Here is a 19,086-nt window from a genome sequence, read left to right as displayed (position 1 = left end):
CCGAGTGCTGTATTTTTCTGTTTATGCTGCCATTAACTTGTCTCATTGGTTGCAGAATTGTGGAAAACCACGGCGAATTTCTAAGAATATTGTTAAAATTGAAAAAGTTCAAAAAATTGGAGTTACGTGGGGAGGGTTGCTGAATAAGGGGTCGCTGCAATTGAGAGGTGAGGCTACTAGTAAAAAGAGTTTTAATTTTCATTTATTTTGGTTCGGTATTTTTTTTTTTAAAAAAAAAACGCTTCGCTGCTCATCTGATGAACGGCGAAAGGTTGCCGACACCGACAAGCTTGACGACGACTTGATAGGACGTCAGGAGTACTTTTTGACTTTTCCTATACGAGACGTCAGGACTACTTTTTGACTTTTCTTACTTGAGGCCCAAATTATTTGCCTCATAGGACAGGAGGCATTCATTTTTTTTAATAGTTTAAAAAGCTGACTTTTCTTACTCGGACGATGCAAATCAAATTTGCGGCATCAAAAATTTTTTTTTTTCATTGTGATCAACAGACGTTGTTGGCCAAAATATTTTCTTTTAAAGTGAGAAGGCTTGATTTGCGCAAAAATCAATTTTTTTAACTAAAAAAGAATATTTTTAAAATAAAACCGTAAATCTCGATTGCGGCGACAATTTTTAAAAATATGACTTAGGTAAATAAAATTAGTAATTTAATAGCATACTCGATTATCATCTTAATTTATAAATTTAACATTATTCTAATATCATATTTTAAATTTTTTGATAATTTTGGTTTATAATAGAATTTTAGTAATATGATTTAATAATTTTAATTTGAAAAGTGCTACATTGTAATTTGAAAAGTGTTATTATTATCTGAAAAGTGTTAGACTGAACATTAAATAATTTAAAGTGTTACATAAAATTATTTAGGGAGAATTGTAGTTTTAGTCCCCAATGTATTACCCATATACGGAACTGGTTCTCAATCTATTTCAAAAAGTAAATTTGGTTCCTAATCTATCCAATTTTGGGTAAAATTGGACAATTGACAGATTCCTTCCAATTGACTAACGGAATGTGGCGTGTGCACTCACTGTACTAGAACGTGCAAGTGGTTCCAATTTTGCTGTTCCCTGCAACGGGGCAAAAAGGAAATAAGAAAGAAGAATTGGAAGAAGGAGGGTATATAGCAGGCGGCAGGAATCAGAAGGAAAAGAACCACACACCAAGCGATCATAAGCCTCCTCCTTCCATATCTATCAACAAAACACATACTAATGATGGACCCAATTGCGTTGAGACCAGAAGTGATGAGGGACAGTGCCAAAGCAGTCCGATTTGAAGCAAAACCAGCGAACTGGATTATGCTTGGACTATAATACATGACAGTATTGATGCCAACAAATTGCTGAGCCACCTGAACTGTAATCCCAGCATATAGTCCCCTCCGGAAAACAGGATAACTCAAGGCTTGCCTTACTTTTGAAATCAAGCTGCCTTCTCCTACAAAATCTTGTTGGGCCATTTCCTCATCAACTGATGATTTCAGGGCTTGCATTTCCCCCTCATCTTCCTCAGTAGGATAAATCCTCTGTAATATGGATTTGGCCTCGTCAACTTTACCCTGCTTGGCAAAGGGGAGTCGCAAATTACAAAAGGCAAAAGCCGACTGAGGCGATAAAAATGTAATCGAGTAAAGAGCGGCTTCTTTCTTTATGCATTGGACAACAACGGAGCAAGAAGATGGCCAATTCTTACGTGGGTGAAAGCCAAATTGATAAGATAGGAAAGAAACTGGCCTCCGGTAATTAAGAAACCATTTGTGCTAACAAGAGCACCTCTGATTCTGTGGGGTGAGGCTTCCGAAATGTAAAGAGGCTCAGTCATGGATGCCATCCCAACCCCTAAGCCAACAAATATTCTCCCAACAGTGATCATCCAGGGAGCTTGAGAAACGGCCATAACGATAGCTCCAACAAAGAAGAGAATATCAGCCGCCAAAATGGAGATTTTGCGATCGAATTTGTCATTGATCCATTCGCCAAATGCAGCACCAAGAATAGCTCCTGCAACAGCCATGCTGACAATTGTCTCCTGAAAATTTTTGAACAAGAACAGTTTATCTGGAGTAGTAGTAATTGAGCAAGGAGAAATTCTTGAGAGAGGATGATGGAAAGTGGAAGAAAGTCGTGGTACCTAGAGCCATGTCTTCCCGTCAACAGCTTTGAAGTCGTCTCTAATGTAAAGGAGGGCACGGGAAATAACTCCTGCAGCAAATTAGGGATGCAACTTGCAAGAGGCGAATAAAAAAGGATGCAATCTTCTGTGAATGAAGCACGAGGAGGGTGGGTGGGGTGGCTTTCTGGATTACCTGTGTCATAACCAAAGAGGAGATCTCCAATTCCAGCGGATAAGGCCAATCTCATATTCTCATGATGTAGGGTGTCTTCCATGTTGTGCGCCAGCACTCCGTGAATTTAGTTCTGCCGGCTTTTGAGACTCCCCCTTCAACCATCTTGATTAAATTTTCTTTTTCTTCTTCAATGTTGGCTGTTGCAGAAGAAGAACTGAGGGGCTCTTGGAAACTTGCACTAAAGAAAGAAGGAAAGGCCGAAAAAAAAAAGAAAAAAGAGAGAATGGTATGTGAGTTCTGAGATGGGACTGACCAAAGTTGGCTTGAATTATTCTTCTCCTCTTTCTCCTTCGGTCACTTCTCCTTTTTGTGTTTAACTTGGAAGAGAGCAAGGTGACTGCCTTCTCACCTCTCTCCAGTCCGGAACTGGAAGCCAACGTTACAAAATTCTTGAGAGCAATGTGACCGCCTTCTCACCTCAATTTATATGTCGAGCAAAGATTTCATAATGGATGCTTCGAATATCAGTACACTTGGTGTGTGGTTCTTTTCTTTCTGATTCCTCCCGCCTGCTATGTAGCCTCCTGCTTCCAATTCTTCTTTCTTATTTCCTTTTTGCCCCGTTGCAGGGGACAGCAAAATTGGAACCACTTGCATGTTCTTGTACAGTGAGTGCACGCGCTACATTCCGTTAGTCAATTGGAAGGAATCTGTTAATTGTCCAATTTTACGCAAAATTGAATAGATTAGCGACCAAATTTACATTTTGAAATAGATTGAGAACTAGTTCCGTGCATGGGTAATACATTGGGGACTAAAACTACAATTCTCCCAATTATTTACATAAAATTATTTGAAAACCTGTTACATAAAATTATTTACATAAAACTTATTTAATGTTCCGGATGAAAAGTGTTACATTTAATTGGTCGCGCTGCCTTTTATTAAACATTAAATAACTTATTAAAAATTACATATGAAATAATAAAAGGTAGGAAGAATGCTTCGAAAAAAAAAACAAGAATGTATCGCCGCTCATCTGATTTGCGGCGACACATAAAGACAAGCTTCGCCGCTCATCAGTTAAGCGGCGATGAATATGACCAAGATAAATAAACGGTGAAGTGTTTTTTTTTTTTTTTTAAAAAGAGCCAAAATAAATGAGAATTAAAACTCTTTTTATCAGTAGCTTCACCTCACAATTACGGCGACCCTTATTCACCAATACTCCCTACATAACACCAATTTTCTGAACTTTTTCAATTTTGACTATATTCTTAGAAATTCGCCGGAAAACGACAGGCTTCTTTTCAAGCTTCTCTGCCAGATGACTACATATGTACTTTTGTAAACAGTGGTTTTGAGAAGCGTCACATTCGTTTTGGTGACATACACTAGTTTTTCTAGTTTGTCAAATTTGATGTCGCTCTACTTTTACAACATATTTCCAACCCAAAAGGAGGATAATTACTGGTTGACATGCATATCTCTTCGAATTTATTGCCAAAATAACTCTTTTTCCAAAACATATCCTCAAAGTAATCTAATTTTAAAATTTATTACCTTTATTATTCTTTTTTTGCCACTTGGGCTGCATATGTATCAAGATGGATATAGAAACACCCTCCATTTCTCTTTCCATCTAATATCTTCTTTAATTTTCTCTCTAAGCCTTCCCGCATTTTTTCTTTCTATATCTTTCTCTTGTCAAACGTAATTATAAGAAACTAATATTTATATTAATAGCATCTAAAAATATTCTTCTCTAGTTGATAATTTCAAGACAAATGAAAATTATTTTCTTGTCTTTTCAAGGAATAGGAAGGATAGCATAAACAGATATGATAACCTTGAAATTTTTGTAATTGCTTACAATTTCATTGCAATTTTTGTATTAATTTTTTTTTTTGAAAAAACATATGCAATAGGTTTGAAATATTTAGAAAATGGCAATCCGGATAACTAGATGGCAACAATAATATCATTATGGGAATAAAATTTGAGAGTGAATCACATCAGGAATATTTTTTAGCAATAATTTGAATAGGGTATTATTTGAAATATTATTTGGAATAATTACTGTAGCACTTTTTGTGATGTGATGTATGTGAGATAAAAAGGTGGTTGGGAATATAAAAAGGTGGATTGGAAAATGTGTTTATGATGCAAGCGAAATATTATTTGGGATAAGTTTTGTATCCAAACACTCCCAATGTTATTTTGGCAAAAAACTCCATCTCTTCACTTGTTACTTTTAAATCAACTGAAATATATAACAAGAAACTAAATTTCTGTTCAAATACTTCCACCCAAAAACTAACACACTATTTGTTCCTCAATCTAATTTAATTTTGTTTTTAGTGCCACTCGTACCTTCACTTCACCATCACATATTCGGAAAACTTTTACAAGCTTTATGGAAGTTGGAAGAAATGAGAGAACATTTTAAAACTTTCGAATCATTAACATGAAAGAGTCTGAAATCCAAACAACAAAATAAAGGTTTCACTACTTTTAACTTTTGGCAATACAGCAGAAATGAGGAAAATTTCACCCATTCGTATAATCGTGCCTCAACTGGAAACTCAGCTTTGCTATGATTAATCAGACCAAAACTACCAAAACCATATAGACAAGGTCGAAAACCGATCGAGAAGGATGGCTAATGGAGTAACATTTTGGCCTCTCTAGCTGAAGGAAGTAAAGGCCTTTAGCTTAATAGCGGAACCAGCTTTTGCACATTCATGAAATAGAAGCAACAATTTGAACATCCTCCACCATCCCTCCTTCCCTCCTCCCCCCTACCAAACACCACCCACAAAAACCATGTAATAAGCAAAACGATTTCAGCCCCTTCTTTCCACCTAGTTTCTATCTTTCGATCTCCTCTGAGTGCCATCTTATAGGAGGATCAGGTGGCTAACATTCAAGATTAATATAAAGTGATACTGAGTGTCGTAAATAAAAATTTTTCTAGCTGTAACTGCTGACAACAATTGGATCTGTAAAAGGGAAAAGGGGTGAAGTTTACCATTTCCTTCAAGAAACCAGCTCTCTAAGAGCTCGAAGTGGGGAAAGGAGGTTAGAATGTTGCATCTTCTGTTCCTGTAGTCGCCACCTTCAACCTATGCAATGAACTGTTCTTTATTGAAAAATAAAACTTGCAAAACTTGGTAATCCAGTAAATTGCAGTGGTGGTTATGGTGGAACAAGTGAATCATCCTTTTTCTCCATCGGGCTCTCTGATGCAAAAGCAGGGGTTTCTTCTCTCCTCTACGCCTGGTCTGGACCACCTGGGAGTCGGTCATAGCCATCATGGTGCTTAGTTTCTCCTTCAACAGGGATGAACTTTAGAACAACTGCAATCGGCAAACTCACTGCCCCGATTAAAATGCTTAGTAACCATAGCTGCCAGCTTAGTGGAATTGTGCTTGCAAAGGTGCCCAGGAATTCAACTATAATCACTTGGAATACAACCGTGGCGACAATTATACCAAGAAATATCCAACTACCAAACATTCCTTGGAAAACGTTGATCTTCTCCATATCTCGGCTGTTTATTTCATTGAAGACCTAAAAGAACAAAGAAAAAAAAAATGTATAGGTGTTAGCTGAGGATGAAGAGTTAGCTCACAATCATTTGAAAACAAGTTTTTGACACCAAGTTCTGCCACATTCCTGGCCCGGAAAGAAATAAGTTCTCCTTGCATTTGTACACATTCATAAACTATTTTAAAAATGATAAGGACTGCAGATGCACATTAAAGCAAAATTTTGCACAAAGTCATAGAAAAGGTTAACTGAATACCTGGCAGAACACAAAGGTGTTGAAGATAAAAGTATTAAGAATTCTTGTAGCATCTGAACCTTCGAGTCCTAAGATTTGCTTCCCCACAAAATTGAATGAGAGCAGGACAGCCAACTGATAAATACTCTGCCCAGCAATATTCCTCCACATGGTCTTGGTAATGAAACCGACATCCCTTCCCACGGGTGGTCTGTTCATTAGTCCTTCATGGGGTGGTTCTGTTGCCAGCGCCAGTGCCCCTAAAGTATCCATTATCAGGTTGACCCAGAGCAATTGCACAGCAGTAAGAGGAGCAGACCCTGATATACACCGAAAAAGGGCATACGGATCATGGTACAAGGGCATGAGCTAAAAAATATCACCTACTTAGAATATATCAATGAAAGAGAGAGGAAAACCTGAGACGCAAGCAGAAAGAAAGTTGATCATTAGAGCAACAACATTAACAGTTAATTGAAACTGCACAAATTTTTGAATGTTAATATAGACAGCGCGTCCCCATTTAGCTACATTCACAATTGTTGCAAAATTGTCATCCATCACAATCACATCAGCACTTTCCTTTGCAACCTGACGAGAATAAATTTGACAATGATAAGAAACAATAGAAAGGGATTGAACTACAAAAGAAGACGTGCAATTTGACTCATATCACTTTCAAAACAGAGAGTGAATGAACATCTGCTATATATGAGGTTTGGAATTACTTATTACTATTTCAACTTATTTTCTATTTTACCTTACCGTCTTTCAAATTTTCTTGGAGGCCAGCAAAGAAAACTCTAAAGAACTCAGTTGGGTATAAAATTTCATATACTCAGACACGAGCAATGTAGTTTAACATACAAAATAGCAAATTAACACAGAATTCAATTCGTTGGATCAATTACAAAGACTTCAATGTGTTTTTTGACTTTTCATACTAAGCTGGAGTTGTATTGCCTTATGACATCTTTAGAAAATTATGGACCATGCAAAGGAAAAAGTCTACATTAGAGCTAATATTCAAAATGAAGCACGTATGAGATACCACAAATGCACCCTGTACGTAAATGATGTCGTATGTGAAATAGGAAATTCTTGATGTAATGCTCTCGGTAGGATTTCAAGAACATCATGTGACAGTTAAATGCCTGATGTCATGGTCAATATGTATTTACTTGAAAGCCAAGTTAAAAAGGTATTGACAAACCTCTGTTCCAGCTATACCCATAGCAAGTCCAATGTCTGCCTCATGCAGAGCAGGAGCATCATTAGTCCCGTCACCAGTAACTGCCACAACCTCTCTAAACATGCCTCTCAAATTCTTTACTAGCACATGTTTGTCTGTTGGAGATGATCGAGCCATAACCTAAATAACAAATAAATTATCAAAGAATATCAGCAATCTACATTATGTGTATCTACTCATAAAAGCTATTGATAGCAGACCTGAATATTAGGAATTATTTGCCTCATCTCAGCAGGAGATTTGCGGCGGAATTCTGGACCCTCAATAGCAATCCCGTCATCAGTAAGTATGCCACACTCTTTAGCTATGGCTTTAGCAGTGTTGATATTATCACCAGTAACCATTCGCACCATAATTCCTGCTTTTAAGCATGTTTTTACTGCATCCTCAACCCCTGGGCGAACAGGATCCTTAATTCCAACTATTGCAATTAATGTATAGCCACTATCAGGAATGCCGTTTTCAATATAACCATTGCTGATGTCCTTGAAAGCCAAAGAAAGCGTACGCAAAGCTTCACAGGCAAATCCATTGATGACATCCATAACAGCGCCTGCTATCTCTTCGGTCAAATCAATTGGTTCACCATTGCCATCAATAATCTTGTCACACATTTTTAGTACTATTTCAGATGCACCTTTACAAAATGCTCGTGTGTTGCCACCTGGAAGGGCCACCAACACAGACATCTTTTTCTTTTCTGAATTGAAAGGTTCAACTTTCAAGAACTTGGAATCTCGCCGTTGATCATCAAAATCACCACCCAAGCGCACTCCATATTCTAATATTGCTGACTCCGTGGGCGTACCCAAGATAAATTTCTTTTTATTTTTATCGGTTACTACTTCAGCACTTGTATTATAAAATATTGCCTGCAAAAGAATAGTTAATGCATGCCCAGATATCCCTGAGTTGATAGCAGCTATCTGTCCATTTGTTTGTATCTCTTTATCTTTACCAAATGTCCACAACTTATTAACAACCATATGGTTTGTTGTTAACGTGCCAGTTTTATCTGTGCAAATGCAAGTAGCAGAACCCATTGTTTCACATGCAGAAAGATGTCTCACTAGCGCCTTGTCATCCATCAACTTCTTCATTGCAAATGCAAGACTCAACGTTACAGCTAGGGGTAGCCCTTCTGGAACTGCAACAACAATAATAGTTACTGCTGTTGCGAAATAATTTAAAAGTGTCAGGGCATCACTAGAGTACCATTTCGTGAATTCGTGGTGAATTCCTTTCTCCACCAGAAATCTGACTAGCAACACCAAAAAAGTTACCACAGCAAATCCGAGTCCTATTTTACCTATAATTGTGGCAACACCATTCAACTTCACCTGTAATGGGGTTTCATCTTCTCCACTTTCATTCAAAGTTTCCATCAACTTACCCCACTCAGTTCTCATGCCAACAGTAGTCACAAGCATCTTTCCTGACCCATCTTGTACTTTGGTTCCCGCCAAAAGAAAAGGTTTTTTTTCATTTACGTTTATAGGTACACTCTCACCAGACAAGCTTGACTGATCAATCAACAAGCTATATCCTGACACAAAAACTCCATCAGCTGGAACTTGGTCTCCAATGGATAAATGAGCAACATCACCAACAACCAAGTCATAAATGGAAACTTTCTGCCTAGATCCATCTCTAGTTACCTGAATAAATATCTTTTTCTTTTCTCTGTCCAAATCTTTGAACTGCAAAGATTGCTTGTAGTCACTCATAGCCGTGACAATAACAACTAAAAAGATACTAAGTATAATTCCTAGACCATCATACATGCCTTTTGGCCACCCCTCTGTCGCAAGTCCAACACCTATGGAGACCACAGCACAAACCATAAGGATGACAAGTGTTAAGTCATGCAAAGCCTCCCACACGAACATCCAAAAGCTTTTCGAAGGTTTCTCAGTGTAAGTGTTGGACCCATATACCTTTTGTCTGAGAGGAACATCATTTGATTTCACGCCTTCACTTAAAGACACATTTAATCTTATTGCAAGTCCTTCAACTCCTTTTAGTTTTCTCAAGGTCTTGATCTCAAATGCACCAATAATGGTTGCAAGTACATCAGGGTGAATTTGAAATCCTGCAACTCTAGCCTCTTCTGATAGGTTCTTTTGGAGTTCTGCTTCTAGATTTTCATCAACGGTGTCTTCCTCTCTCTTTGGAGGTAACTTGTCTTTTGCATGTTCAACAGCTGCACAAAAACGAAAACAGTTTCACGAGTCAAAAGCAACATAAAGATAATCAACTTGGACCATTTTGAAGTTAAATTATAAGTCAAACAATAATTTGAGCAGAATAGTACCGTCGATAAATTTGAGTGCTGCCATATAAGCCACAAAACCAATCCGTATCTTTTCCTGGTAAGGTGGTACACAAAGCACTTGATTAAGTAGTAAAAATGAAGACAGAAATCATAAGCTAATGTAAGAGACTAGAAACTTTTCAAGAACATTCTGCTGCTGAACTCAATATTTTTTGAAGAGAAAAAGTTTGGCCAAAAAAAAAAAAAAAAAAAGAGCAGCAAGCCCAAGTACGGCTTGTCTCGATTGATGAAAACACTTCATAATTTCGTGAACAAGAATTTACCAAAATTCTACACTGGCTGCTAGAAGTGAATACTTTGGTTAATTAACCAAAAGCATTAGGTTACAGACATGAAGAGTTCCAAGTACACAAGAAATCCAAATCCTGGGTGGAGTAAATCCTTAATAGTTGGTAACATACTGGTTCCAAATTCCAGAGTAGAGAATATCCTCAGACCAAAGGATTTTTTTCTTAACCCAAATTACATGATGTTCAATCTGTTTACATTGCTGAATATTATTTACAACTCAAGAATTGAATAAACCAAAGAGAGGAAAATCCAGACTCGCTGATAAAGATACATCAAAGTTTCAGAATTTACTCTAGTTTGTAGTACTTATGAAATGAGAAACCAAACCAACTTAATGTTCATCTGGAAGAACTAGGCACTCTATACCTTTCAGTCAAAAGTAACCCACCGATCCCATGATTTACTCCAGTAGTCGACTACTAAGGTCCGAAATATTAACAAAACTGAGAGTACATCTTATATTCTCCTCCTATAATACTCTTTGTCACTATATGTCAGAGTGCTTTTGGGAACTTACTGTTTCTTCGGGTGAAATTTTCTTCCTTCATATGCTTAAACAAAATTCTCAGTCTTAACTCTTTTAATTCATGTCAGCTCTAATTCCCAGAAGTAATACACACGTGAATGCAAAAAACATACGTCTTTCGTTCATTTATTCTTTTTATGCAAAATTCTGATAGCGTCCGAGAGCACGAACTTGTAAACTTCATCTTCTTCCTTCTCCATATATACAAACTATTGTCCATAAAATTTTTCATTTTTCTAGAGCATGAGTTTTTTAGAAAGATTACATACTTGAAAGTCGTGCTGAAGTTATAATTAAAACAAACATTTGAACAAAGGCAGAGAAGGCAAACATAATCTTTTCTTTTCATAGTCATAAGCTTGGTGCAACATATTTAGACATCACCCGACCCAAGATTAAGTATAAAATGGATCCAAGATACGGTGACGAGACTGCCAGTTTTAGCTGTGCTAAGTGAAGAATAAGGATTGGGACCATATCTCTTTCAAATCAAAGAATCAATACAATACTGTACATGATTTTGTCCCCCCTCCATCTCTATCGCCTATTATTCTTTTTTTTTTTTGTCAGTTGTTATCATTTATACCATCTTACTCTTATTTTAACCTATTTTAGGAGGGTGACTCAATAGGATCGTAGGAAATCGGTAGGAATTGAACCACCATCGGACTATACGGATGCATTACGCACCCATATAGATCTAAGAGAAACCACATTAAGTAGCAACTTTGATGAAGGATAAAATTTGAACCCCTTGACCTCCTACCTTATAAGACATGTGATAGCCAACTATTTCAGAGGTAGTTGGTTTCTCACCTATTATTTTATTTATGTCCTTTTGTGTACTTGAATATAGTTCTGTACTTTTGTGTACTTGAATATAGTTATGTACTTTTGTGTCCTTGAATGCCGTAAGGAACAAGTAATTGTCCAGCAGAAGTTGCTAGGAAGTTTCATAGATTATCACTACTTAAAAATTTGTTGTCTTGTTCCTTTAGAATGACTTTGACGTATATCTTACCACCCTTTCCAATCAAATGCGATATTGAAATGTATAATTGTGATTGCAGCATCCCCACCTAATCTTTCCGCTGCCAAACACTGCTAACCAACAATATCAATAACACTGCTAACCAACAACGATATCAACTAAAGAATCGACTACTAGCCTGTCTCTTTGCACTTGGGAGTCAATAATATTAATTGCTTGTGAACACTAGGAAACATTAGGATGACGTCACAAAAGGGTAAGATATACTATATCACTTTAGATATCCTTTTCATTCACCTTGGCTTCTGTAGAGTAACCGGCAAGTATTCAAGAATCCCATTTGATATCAACTTTTTTAATCTCCAGAGACAGTTCTTAATCTTCCTCCACTTTTTTCCCAATAAATCTCAATTTTATGAAAAGAACAAGGACCTCCAAAAGATAGAGAGAGAGAGAGAGAGAGAGATCAGCTTTGATTAATAGTCCATAACAAAAAACAAAATTGATATGGTGAAAATAAATTTAAAGAACCAAAGTTATTATCTAAGATAGCTTTTGAAATTTGACATCTATCAAACCCAAGAAATTGATTTTGAAAAATCACTGGAGTCGACCAAAAGTAAGGAAAGGGTTTCATTGTCAAGTTCAAGATTCGCGTAATAGTTAGGGCTAGGAATTGGACAGCTATAACGATCATATCCACACGCCCAAAAAGGGTCGGTCCATCTATTAACGGTGAGTATTTGAGCTTTGCGCTCAGGTCCCCACGTAGGAAAGCAGAACACTTGTTATTGCCTCGACTGAGGGGGGGGGGGGGGGGAATCAACAACATCTTTGACAAAATAAAGGTTAATCAAGTACAAAAATAAATTAGTCTCCAGTGGCTGGGACCCATTTCTTGATTGACCCCATGTACTATTATTATTTTTGTATTTTAAAGTAAATTGACTGTACCACCAATAAGGCTTTTGTTTTTGCAGGACTATAACTATACCACTAGGACTTAAAAAATAAAAAAAGTGGGATTATTTATTCCTACCCAGAGATCCCATCTATTGTTTAGAAATGTAGCAAGTAGTACATTCAACGCATCTTTCCAACCCAACCGCCCAAAAGCTATTGGCAACCGTCAAAAACTTTTAAGTCTCGGTAAACGGGAGATTAAGGGTTCAAATCTTGCTTCTTCCTATTATTATGTCTTCTCCAAAAATATACGGCTTCTCCAAAAATTCATACCATACACTCGTTTGATAATGGTTTAGTTCGGTGAGTTCGCTCAATTGACTCAATTGAATCCCCCTTTAGAATAGGAGTAGAACCAATTGACTCAGTCAAGCCTCTCCCCTTTAAAATAAACTAGAATGGGAATAGAAATAGATGTTGTCGTTTGACAAAAAAAAAAAAAAAATCAGCGACAGCGTTACTATACCATTTCCATGAAAAATAACACAAAATGGGTCAGATTAGATGATGGCAGGCCATGTGAACAGGTGCCGGCGGGCCACTAGGACTTGATCATAAAAGCCAAGATTTCTGAAGTCAGATTTATGAAATTATCACCAAATTTGCCTAATAGTAAATTTTAAACATATTAGGAATTTTTACAGCTATGGGATTTATCTCGGGGCAAACTTGATATTGTACAACAGTTGGAATTATGGCCACAATTCTACAGTCGCATCATGTGATTGTACCAACCTGACTCCCTGAAATATCCAACAAGTTGTTGATAGCTCAATCTTATCAACCCTAAAATTTAAGCCCCTATGCTAACCAAGAATTTCCATCTCGTACACTCCTTTTGCCGTCAAAATTTAATTGAGCACCTCTACTATGAAATTGTTGTCAGAATTTTGAATCTCGTACTACGGGCTCGAGTTCAATTCAAAATCTCGAAACTTTTTTAAATTTTCGATGATATATTATCAGTTACTCCCTCCGTCCCAAATTATTTGTTTTTTTTCTTTTTAAAAACAAGTGAGTTGATGATAATGTTAATAAATTTATTTTTAAAATTACCTTCAAAAATTTAAAATTTAAATTTAATATGAAATATAAATAAAAGTGGGGATACTACTAGAAAAGATATTAGAAATAACTTTTGATTTTTGGTAACATAACAAACCCAAAAAATAAAAAGCAGGACACTTTCAAATGGGAAGGAAGGAATAGATACTAAGGTCAAAGAATACAAACATACTTTATATAAAATATTAATATAGCAAAACTCGTTAAAATTGAAATTCAGATTGAGATGTGTCTCAATTTTGGGAAAAATCTTCCAAGAATTAAGGAGAATTTAGAGGAGTTACTATTGTACTAATAATAAATATCTTTGAATCAAAAGCTATAATAATTGTAGCGGGTCCATCCATCCCACCCGAAAAACGGTTGCTCATTACTCAGCAGCTACAGTTGCGGCAGAATAATAAGGCATCTGCCGGGTGGCAGTCAAGGATTGAAATCTTCAAGCACGCTTTTCAATATCAGACGATACGCGTTTTACGCTTTTCAATATCAGACGATACGCGTTTTTCCATTTATGGATCTAAAAGATGGGCAAACAAAATTCTTCAATTGCATCAAAGGTGCTTTGACTTTCTTAACTACTACTTAAATTCCACCGAACATTTTTCTACCGCTTGACCTGACTCACTTTTCACATTATTGTCCCTGTAGAGTTTCTTATTGAGAACCAAAAAAAAAAAAAATATATTGAGGGCGTAAAACAAATTTAGGAAACTTTGGGTTTGTCAAAAGAGTCATATTGACAGCTTTTGTCGCTGAATCGAATCCAAGATTACGAGATGATAAGATAAGGTAACTTTTTCCCTAGCGAGAATAAATAACATGTGGAGTCACCTCTTGATGCTTCAAGAAAAAAGAATTTAGAGTTCAAAAAAAAAAAAAAAACAGAGCAAGAACGGGAGAGAGATGAAGACATACTCTGAGCTTTTCTATTCGTTCTTTGGCTTCAGTGCGTTTCTCGAAGTTGGGACCGTATCTAAACCGGCGTCGTTTGTTTCTGACCAGAGTGACGAGATTTCTCCAGTTTTTCTGAGCTTCCTCGGACGGGTGTTTTGCCGGGATTTCGAAGTCCTTTAAATCGACGTTTAACAGATTCCTCATCGACATTTTTTCACCTTACTTGTAATAAACCCAATAAAAAAAAAAAGGAAAGAAATTGAGAAAACTCGAAGGATATGTTCAATATTGGAGTCCCCTGCACTAGCGGGAAAATTGGAGAATGGTTGGGGACCGGAGAGAAGTGTCCGGCTGGGGATGGAGGTTTTTTTGTTGTGTCTAGATGTCTTTCTTGGGCTGGTCACCGAAGAGCAGAGGTACGAGCAAAACAGACTGCTAGCAGTGACGACGGAGGGAGGCTGGGGATGGGGTTTTTTAGTGTCCCTAGGTGTGTTTCTTGGGGTCTGGTTGGAAGGCTGGGGATGGAAGTTTTCTCCTATCTTTGGATGTCTTTCTTGGCTGGTCTCACATACCATATATATATAGAGTTGGGGAAGTGGGGCCGGAACACAGTAGTGAAACATTTTTTTTTTTTAACATTTTGTAATTTTTCTTAAAAGATTTTGTATACATGAAGTTGCCGCCGCGAGTAGAATTAACCTATCGTACAAATTGTTACCATGTCCTGAAGTTGACAAAGCTGTATTTTGTTTTAATTGTGAAAAAAAATTCTGATAAATAGTCTAAAGAAAACATGGGCAAAATTTATTATGCATTTTAAAGGTTTCAATGTCCGGAAGACGGGAACAAATAGTTGTAAAAAGGAAAACAAATAGTGTTTGGGTCTATCTAGCAATGGGCATATATTAAATGAAATAATTTCCATGTATTAAATTTTTAAAAAGATAATATTAAATAAAAAAAAGTGTATAAATGTAAAGAAGTGTAGTAGTAATTATCAGTGCACGCGCATGATAAATTTGGTGGATTTTAAATATATTAACAAGTGTCCACGGGACATTTATTAGAATTTTAAAGTTTTATAAGCGGTTGTGCCTACTTTTTATTAAGTACTTTAGGGGATTTCTTGGGAATCGCACAGCAACGCAGATTGAGCATCAATCTAAAAGCCTAAAAGGCAAAAATTAAGACGTATCTTGTTGATTAGACTCGTTAATAATATCTTGATTATATAGTAATTACGCTGCCCTTTTGTCCTAATGTTATTTGTAAAGTTATTATACTTTTGGAAAGTTTCAGCATAAGAATTTTGTATTCATATTAGGAACAGAGACAAAGGTGAAAAATTTATCATTAAATAGCGTTGTAAAACTACACATTTGGTGATGATTTTGATAACCTATTTTTATGGTCAGATTGTGTACAATTGAGCATGCAAGTTTCATGCAGGAATACTTCTCAAAATTTAGGGATTGTCAAAATTCTATGCCAAATCTTGTAGAATGCAATTTTTTTTTAATTTTTTTTTTGTTCAAGGAAAGACTCCAAATATTACAAGAGAGAAGGGGAAAAGGAGAGAGTTTGAAAGTCAAACTAGGACACTTATGATAACCTAATTATAATGTCTATAATAACTAATTAGGTACATTGTTTCTGATAAGTTGTTTGACGCATATATATGATTAATTAAACATTCTTTTATCTTAAACAAGTTTAGTTTTACTATTGGAGATTAGAATCAAATTATAATGGTTTAAAAGAAGAATTAATTTTCTTAAACTGTAAGTTTAAAGCTTTTGCTTTTTAACTAGTCAGCTTAAATATACAAAGAGAATTTTAAATTTTGATACATGTTATGTACCATTTATCTAATTTGGATAGGAGGTTATTTCGAATGATATTTTGAAATAAAATACTATAGTACCTTGTTTGTTGTGATGTATGTGAGATAAAAAGATAAGAGTAAATCTTTCCTACACTGACGGTATATACACTATCACCGTTGGATTCATGACATGTGTGCAAAAATTCAATTTCAAATTCAAATTTTGCATAGTTATCATTCATCCAACGCTGATAGTGTATACATTGTCGGTGTAGGAAAGATTAATCCAAAAGGTAATTGAGAAAATAAAAAAAAATGATTGAAACTTATGTTTTGCAATGTAATAAAAAAAATTACTAATAAGCCTCTATCCAAACACACTCCTTCAAAGAAGACCTAAACATTTTTTATGGGCCAGATTATAGTCGACAATTTCATAGACGAGACAAATTTCATGCTCCTATGAACCTATTAGTGGTACGTATTCAAAGAAAGAAAATAAAAGCTCAATAATCTAAGCAAGACTCAGATTATTATAAGTAGGAGCGAGAAGGATGAGGAATCATCTTAACGTGTCTGCTGGTAAACAATTTTCTATGCTCGAGTTTGGAATTCTTCGTCAATCTAAAGCCAAGCCCCGCAGCCGTCCTTAGAATTTAGAATTTTAAATATGCTGCTTCTGAAAATTGAATTTTTAGAGTATTTGATTTTTGTACTTGAGCTTCCCGCCTTCTTGAAAATTTTTTTTTTAAAAAAACTTCTTCTTTTTTATATTGCACAAAAACGTAAATTTCTATACACTAAGAGTAACTTTAGGTTGTGTTTGGATTGCATTTTCTGTCATTTTTCATGGAAAAATTACTGTAGCGATTTGATATATGTGAGTGAAAAAGGTAATAGGGAAATGTGATCACGGAAAACGACAATATTTTCCGACGGAAACAAGCAAGCCAAGCATGACCTTAGCTTGTAATCCGGGCTATTTCCCTCTCGAAAATGAAGCTTATCCCCCATCGTCTCACTGGTCAATCTTGAATCCTATTATTTTGAGATCATATCTACTATTCAAAGTTTGCCTTAATTTGGTATTGCTCTTGCTGCTTGCACCGAAACAATGCCCTTAGATGTCCAATCAACTGTTGCTTCTAACCACAGCTAGCTTTCAAGGAGAACCGGCTAACTTTGGGTTCGAGTGACATTTTACTTCTAACCACAACTCATCTGTTGATTCTACAATATCAGTCGGTTCAGAACTCCATTTAGTTTTACCCAAGTTTCATCATAGTCATGGATAGATCACCCAAGTTTGGATCCATAAGTAGTGGCAATTGCCCGATGAAGACTCGCTTTCGCTGCAGCTCTAGTGAGTTCCCTTCCTATGGGGAACGTGAGAATTTCATGATTCAATAACACATTAAAATTGAAATTCAAGCAGAAAAGTTCCAGTGAAAAGAAAAGGCACGTTGAAATGTTCGTTGCTTTATAATTAAATAGCAAGTTAAATTAGGAAGTAAACCTACAAAAAATATACTAGAGTTCACTTACAAAAAACGACTCTAAACCATCATATATTATTACGCGATAAATATAAGTATGAAAATCCTAAAATTAAGGATGTGGGTTATTCATTAGTTCGTTTTTGTCGTTTAAATCATGTGTCGGTTAGTATAAGATTTTCTAATATACTATTCATGGTCAAATCCATGGGTGCCGCCAGGACCAAGGTTTTGATTCGTTTGAATAAAAAATCATTGACATTTGTTTGACGGGAAAAAAAATGGAATGCATTTTTGAATAAAAAAATCATTAACATTTGTTTGACGGGAAAAAAAATGATAAGCAGTTATACTTGAGATGGTCATTGACGTAACAAAATATTTGTTGGGTTATTCTAACGAATGCTTCTTGGACACCCGTTAATATACCTAAATTTCATCTAATTTATCCTCTCTTATATTCATATATTTTTCCTAATTAATCTTACCTTTTTTAGAAAGATGTGGTAACAAAAGTGTAATTTAATTCCGAAATTAGAAAGCCATCATCAGTATATTTAAAGTAGTAATGAAAAAGACTGGAGATGACACCGTATGAGCATTGCTTTCTTTCTAGTTTGACAACATAACAAAAGAAATCAATAACGTATAACAATCCACAACGGAAGTTAACTAGTATCCTTTGCTGATATTTTCCAAGAAGGAAGTGAATAAAGGCATTGATCCTAAATTCCTGATGTTATTACCTACATCATCGTTGCAGACATTAAAAAAAAAAAAAGAAGAAGAAGAACTCCAGTGGAAGAATAGTCGAATAAACTTTCTGCACTACATTTCCTCGTCATACTTGTCATGACATAAAATTCAACAGAAAGACAAACTTCAACTGGAATTTTTGCCCACTACCATTGAAAAGCATACAATTTATAAAAGGTAAAAGCAACGTGAAATAGGAGAAACTTATGCGTTCATATATAGTACTGTAGTGTCGATTATCATTTCAAACTTTTTTTGGTCGCTTTTTAATTTGTTTGAAAATTCAACTTTTTAAGAAGGGTTAATTTGGTTGGGGTAGTCGTTAAGATAGGTTTGGATGTTAATTTTTTGGTAATAATGAAGTTAATTCTAAAAAGTATCTAATTGTATGGAGACAATATATTTGGGTGTATTTATTCACGTGATAAGTTATACGTAATTTAATTGCCTTAAAAAAATGAGTGTTTTGGGGCACTCATTACTTCAGCCATCCAAGTAGGAGGTGATGGTTTGGTGATATATTTCATTACTCAGTTTGAGTTTGAGTAGGACATGCATATGATTAAAATGAAGAATAATATATA

The 19,086-nt window shown here is 35.8% G+C and overlaps 1 protein-coding gene and 1 pseudogene across 1 annotated transcript; both read right to left on the bottom strand.

Annotated features, from left to right (window-relative positions):
* Positions 1 to 1,043: 1,043 nt before the first annotated feature.
* On the bottom strand, positions 1,044 to 3,004 carry LOC113697468 (inositol transporter 4-like; annotated as a pseudogene).
* Positions 3,005 to 4,801: 1,797 nt separating this feature from the next.
* LOC113694690 (calcium-transporting ATPase 4, plasma membrane-type-like) lies at positions 4,802 to 14,989 on the bottom strand. Its single transcript, XM_027213543.2, has 7 exons — positions 14,447 to 14,989; positions 9,672 to 9,726; positions 7,558 to 9,560; positions 7,319 to 7,477; positions 6,525 to 6,696; positions 6,127 to 6,425; positions 4,802 to 5,891 (listed from the first exon to the last, which is right to left on the bottom strand). Exons 1-7 carry the CDS (start codon positions 14,633 to 14,635, stop codon positions 5,592 to 5,594), a joined length of 3,177 nt encoding a protein of 1,058 aa, XP_027069344.2. The 5' UTR covers positions 14,636 to 14,989; the 3' UTR covers positions 4,802 to 5,591.
* Positions 14,990 to 19,086: the final 4,097 nt, after the last annotated feature.

The sequence above is a fragment of the Coffea arabica genome, chromosome 6e (genome assembly GCF_036785885.1).
Source record: "Coffea arabica cultivar ET-39 chromosome 6e, Coffea Arabica ET-39 HiFi, whole genome shotgun sequence".
Lineage (NCBI taxonomy): Eukaryota > Viridiplantae > Streptophyta > Magnoliopsida > Gentianales > Rubiaceae > Coffea > Coffea arabica.
This window is presented reverse-complemented; position numbering and strand designations above follow the sequence as displayed.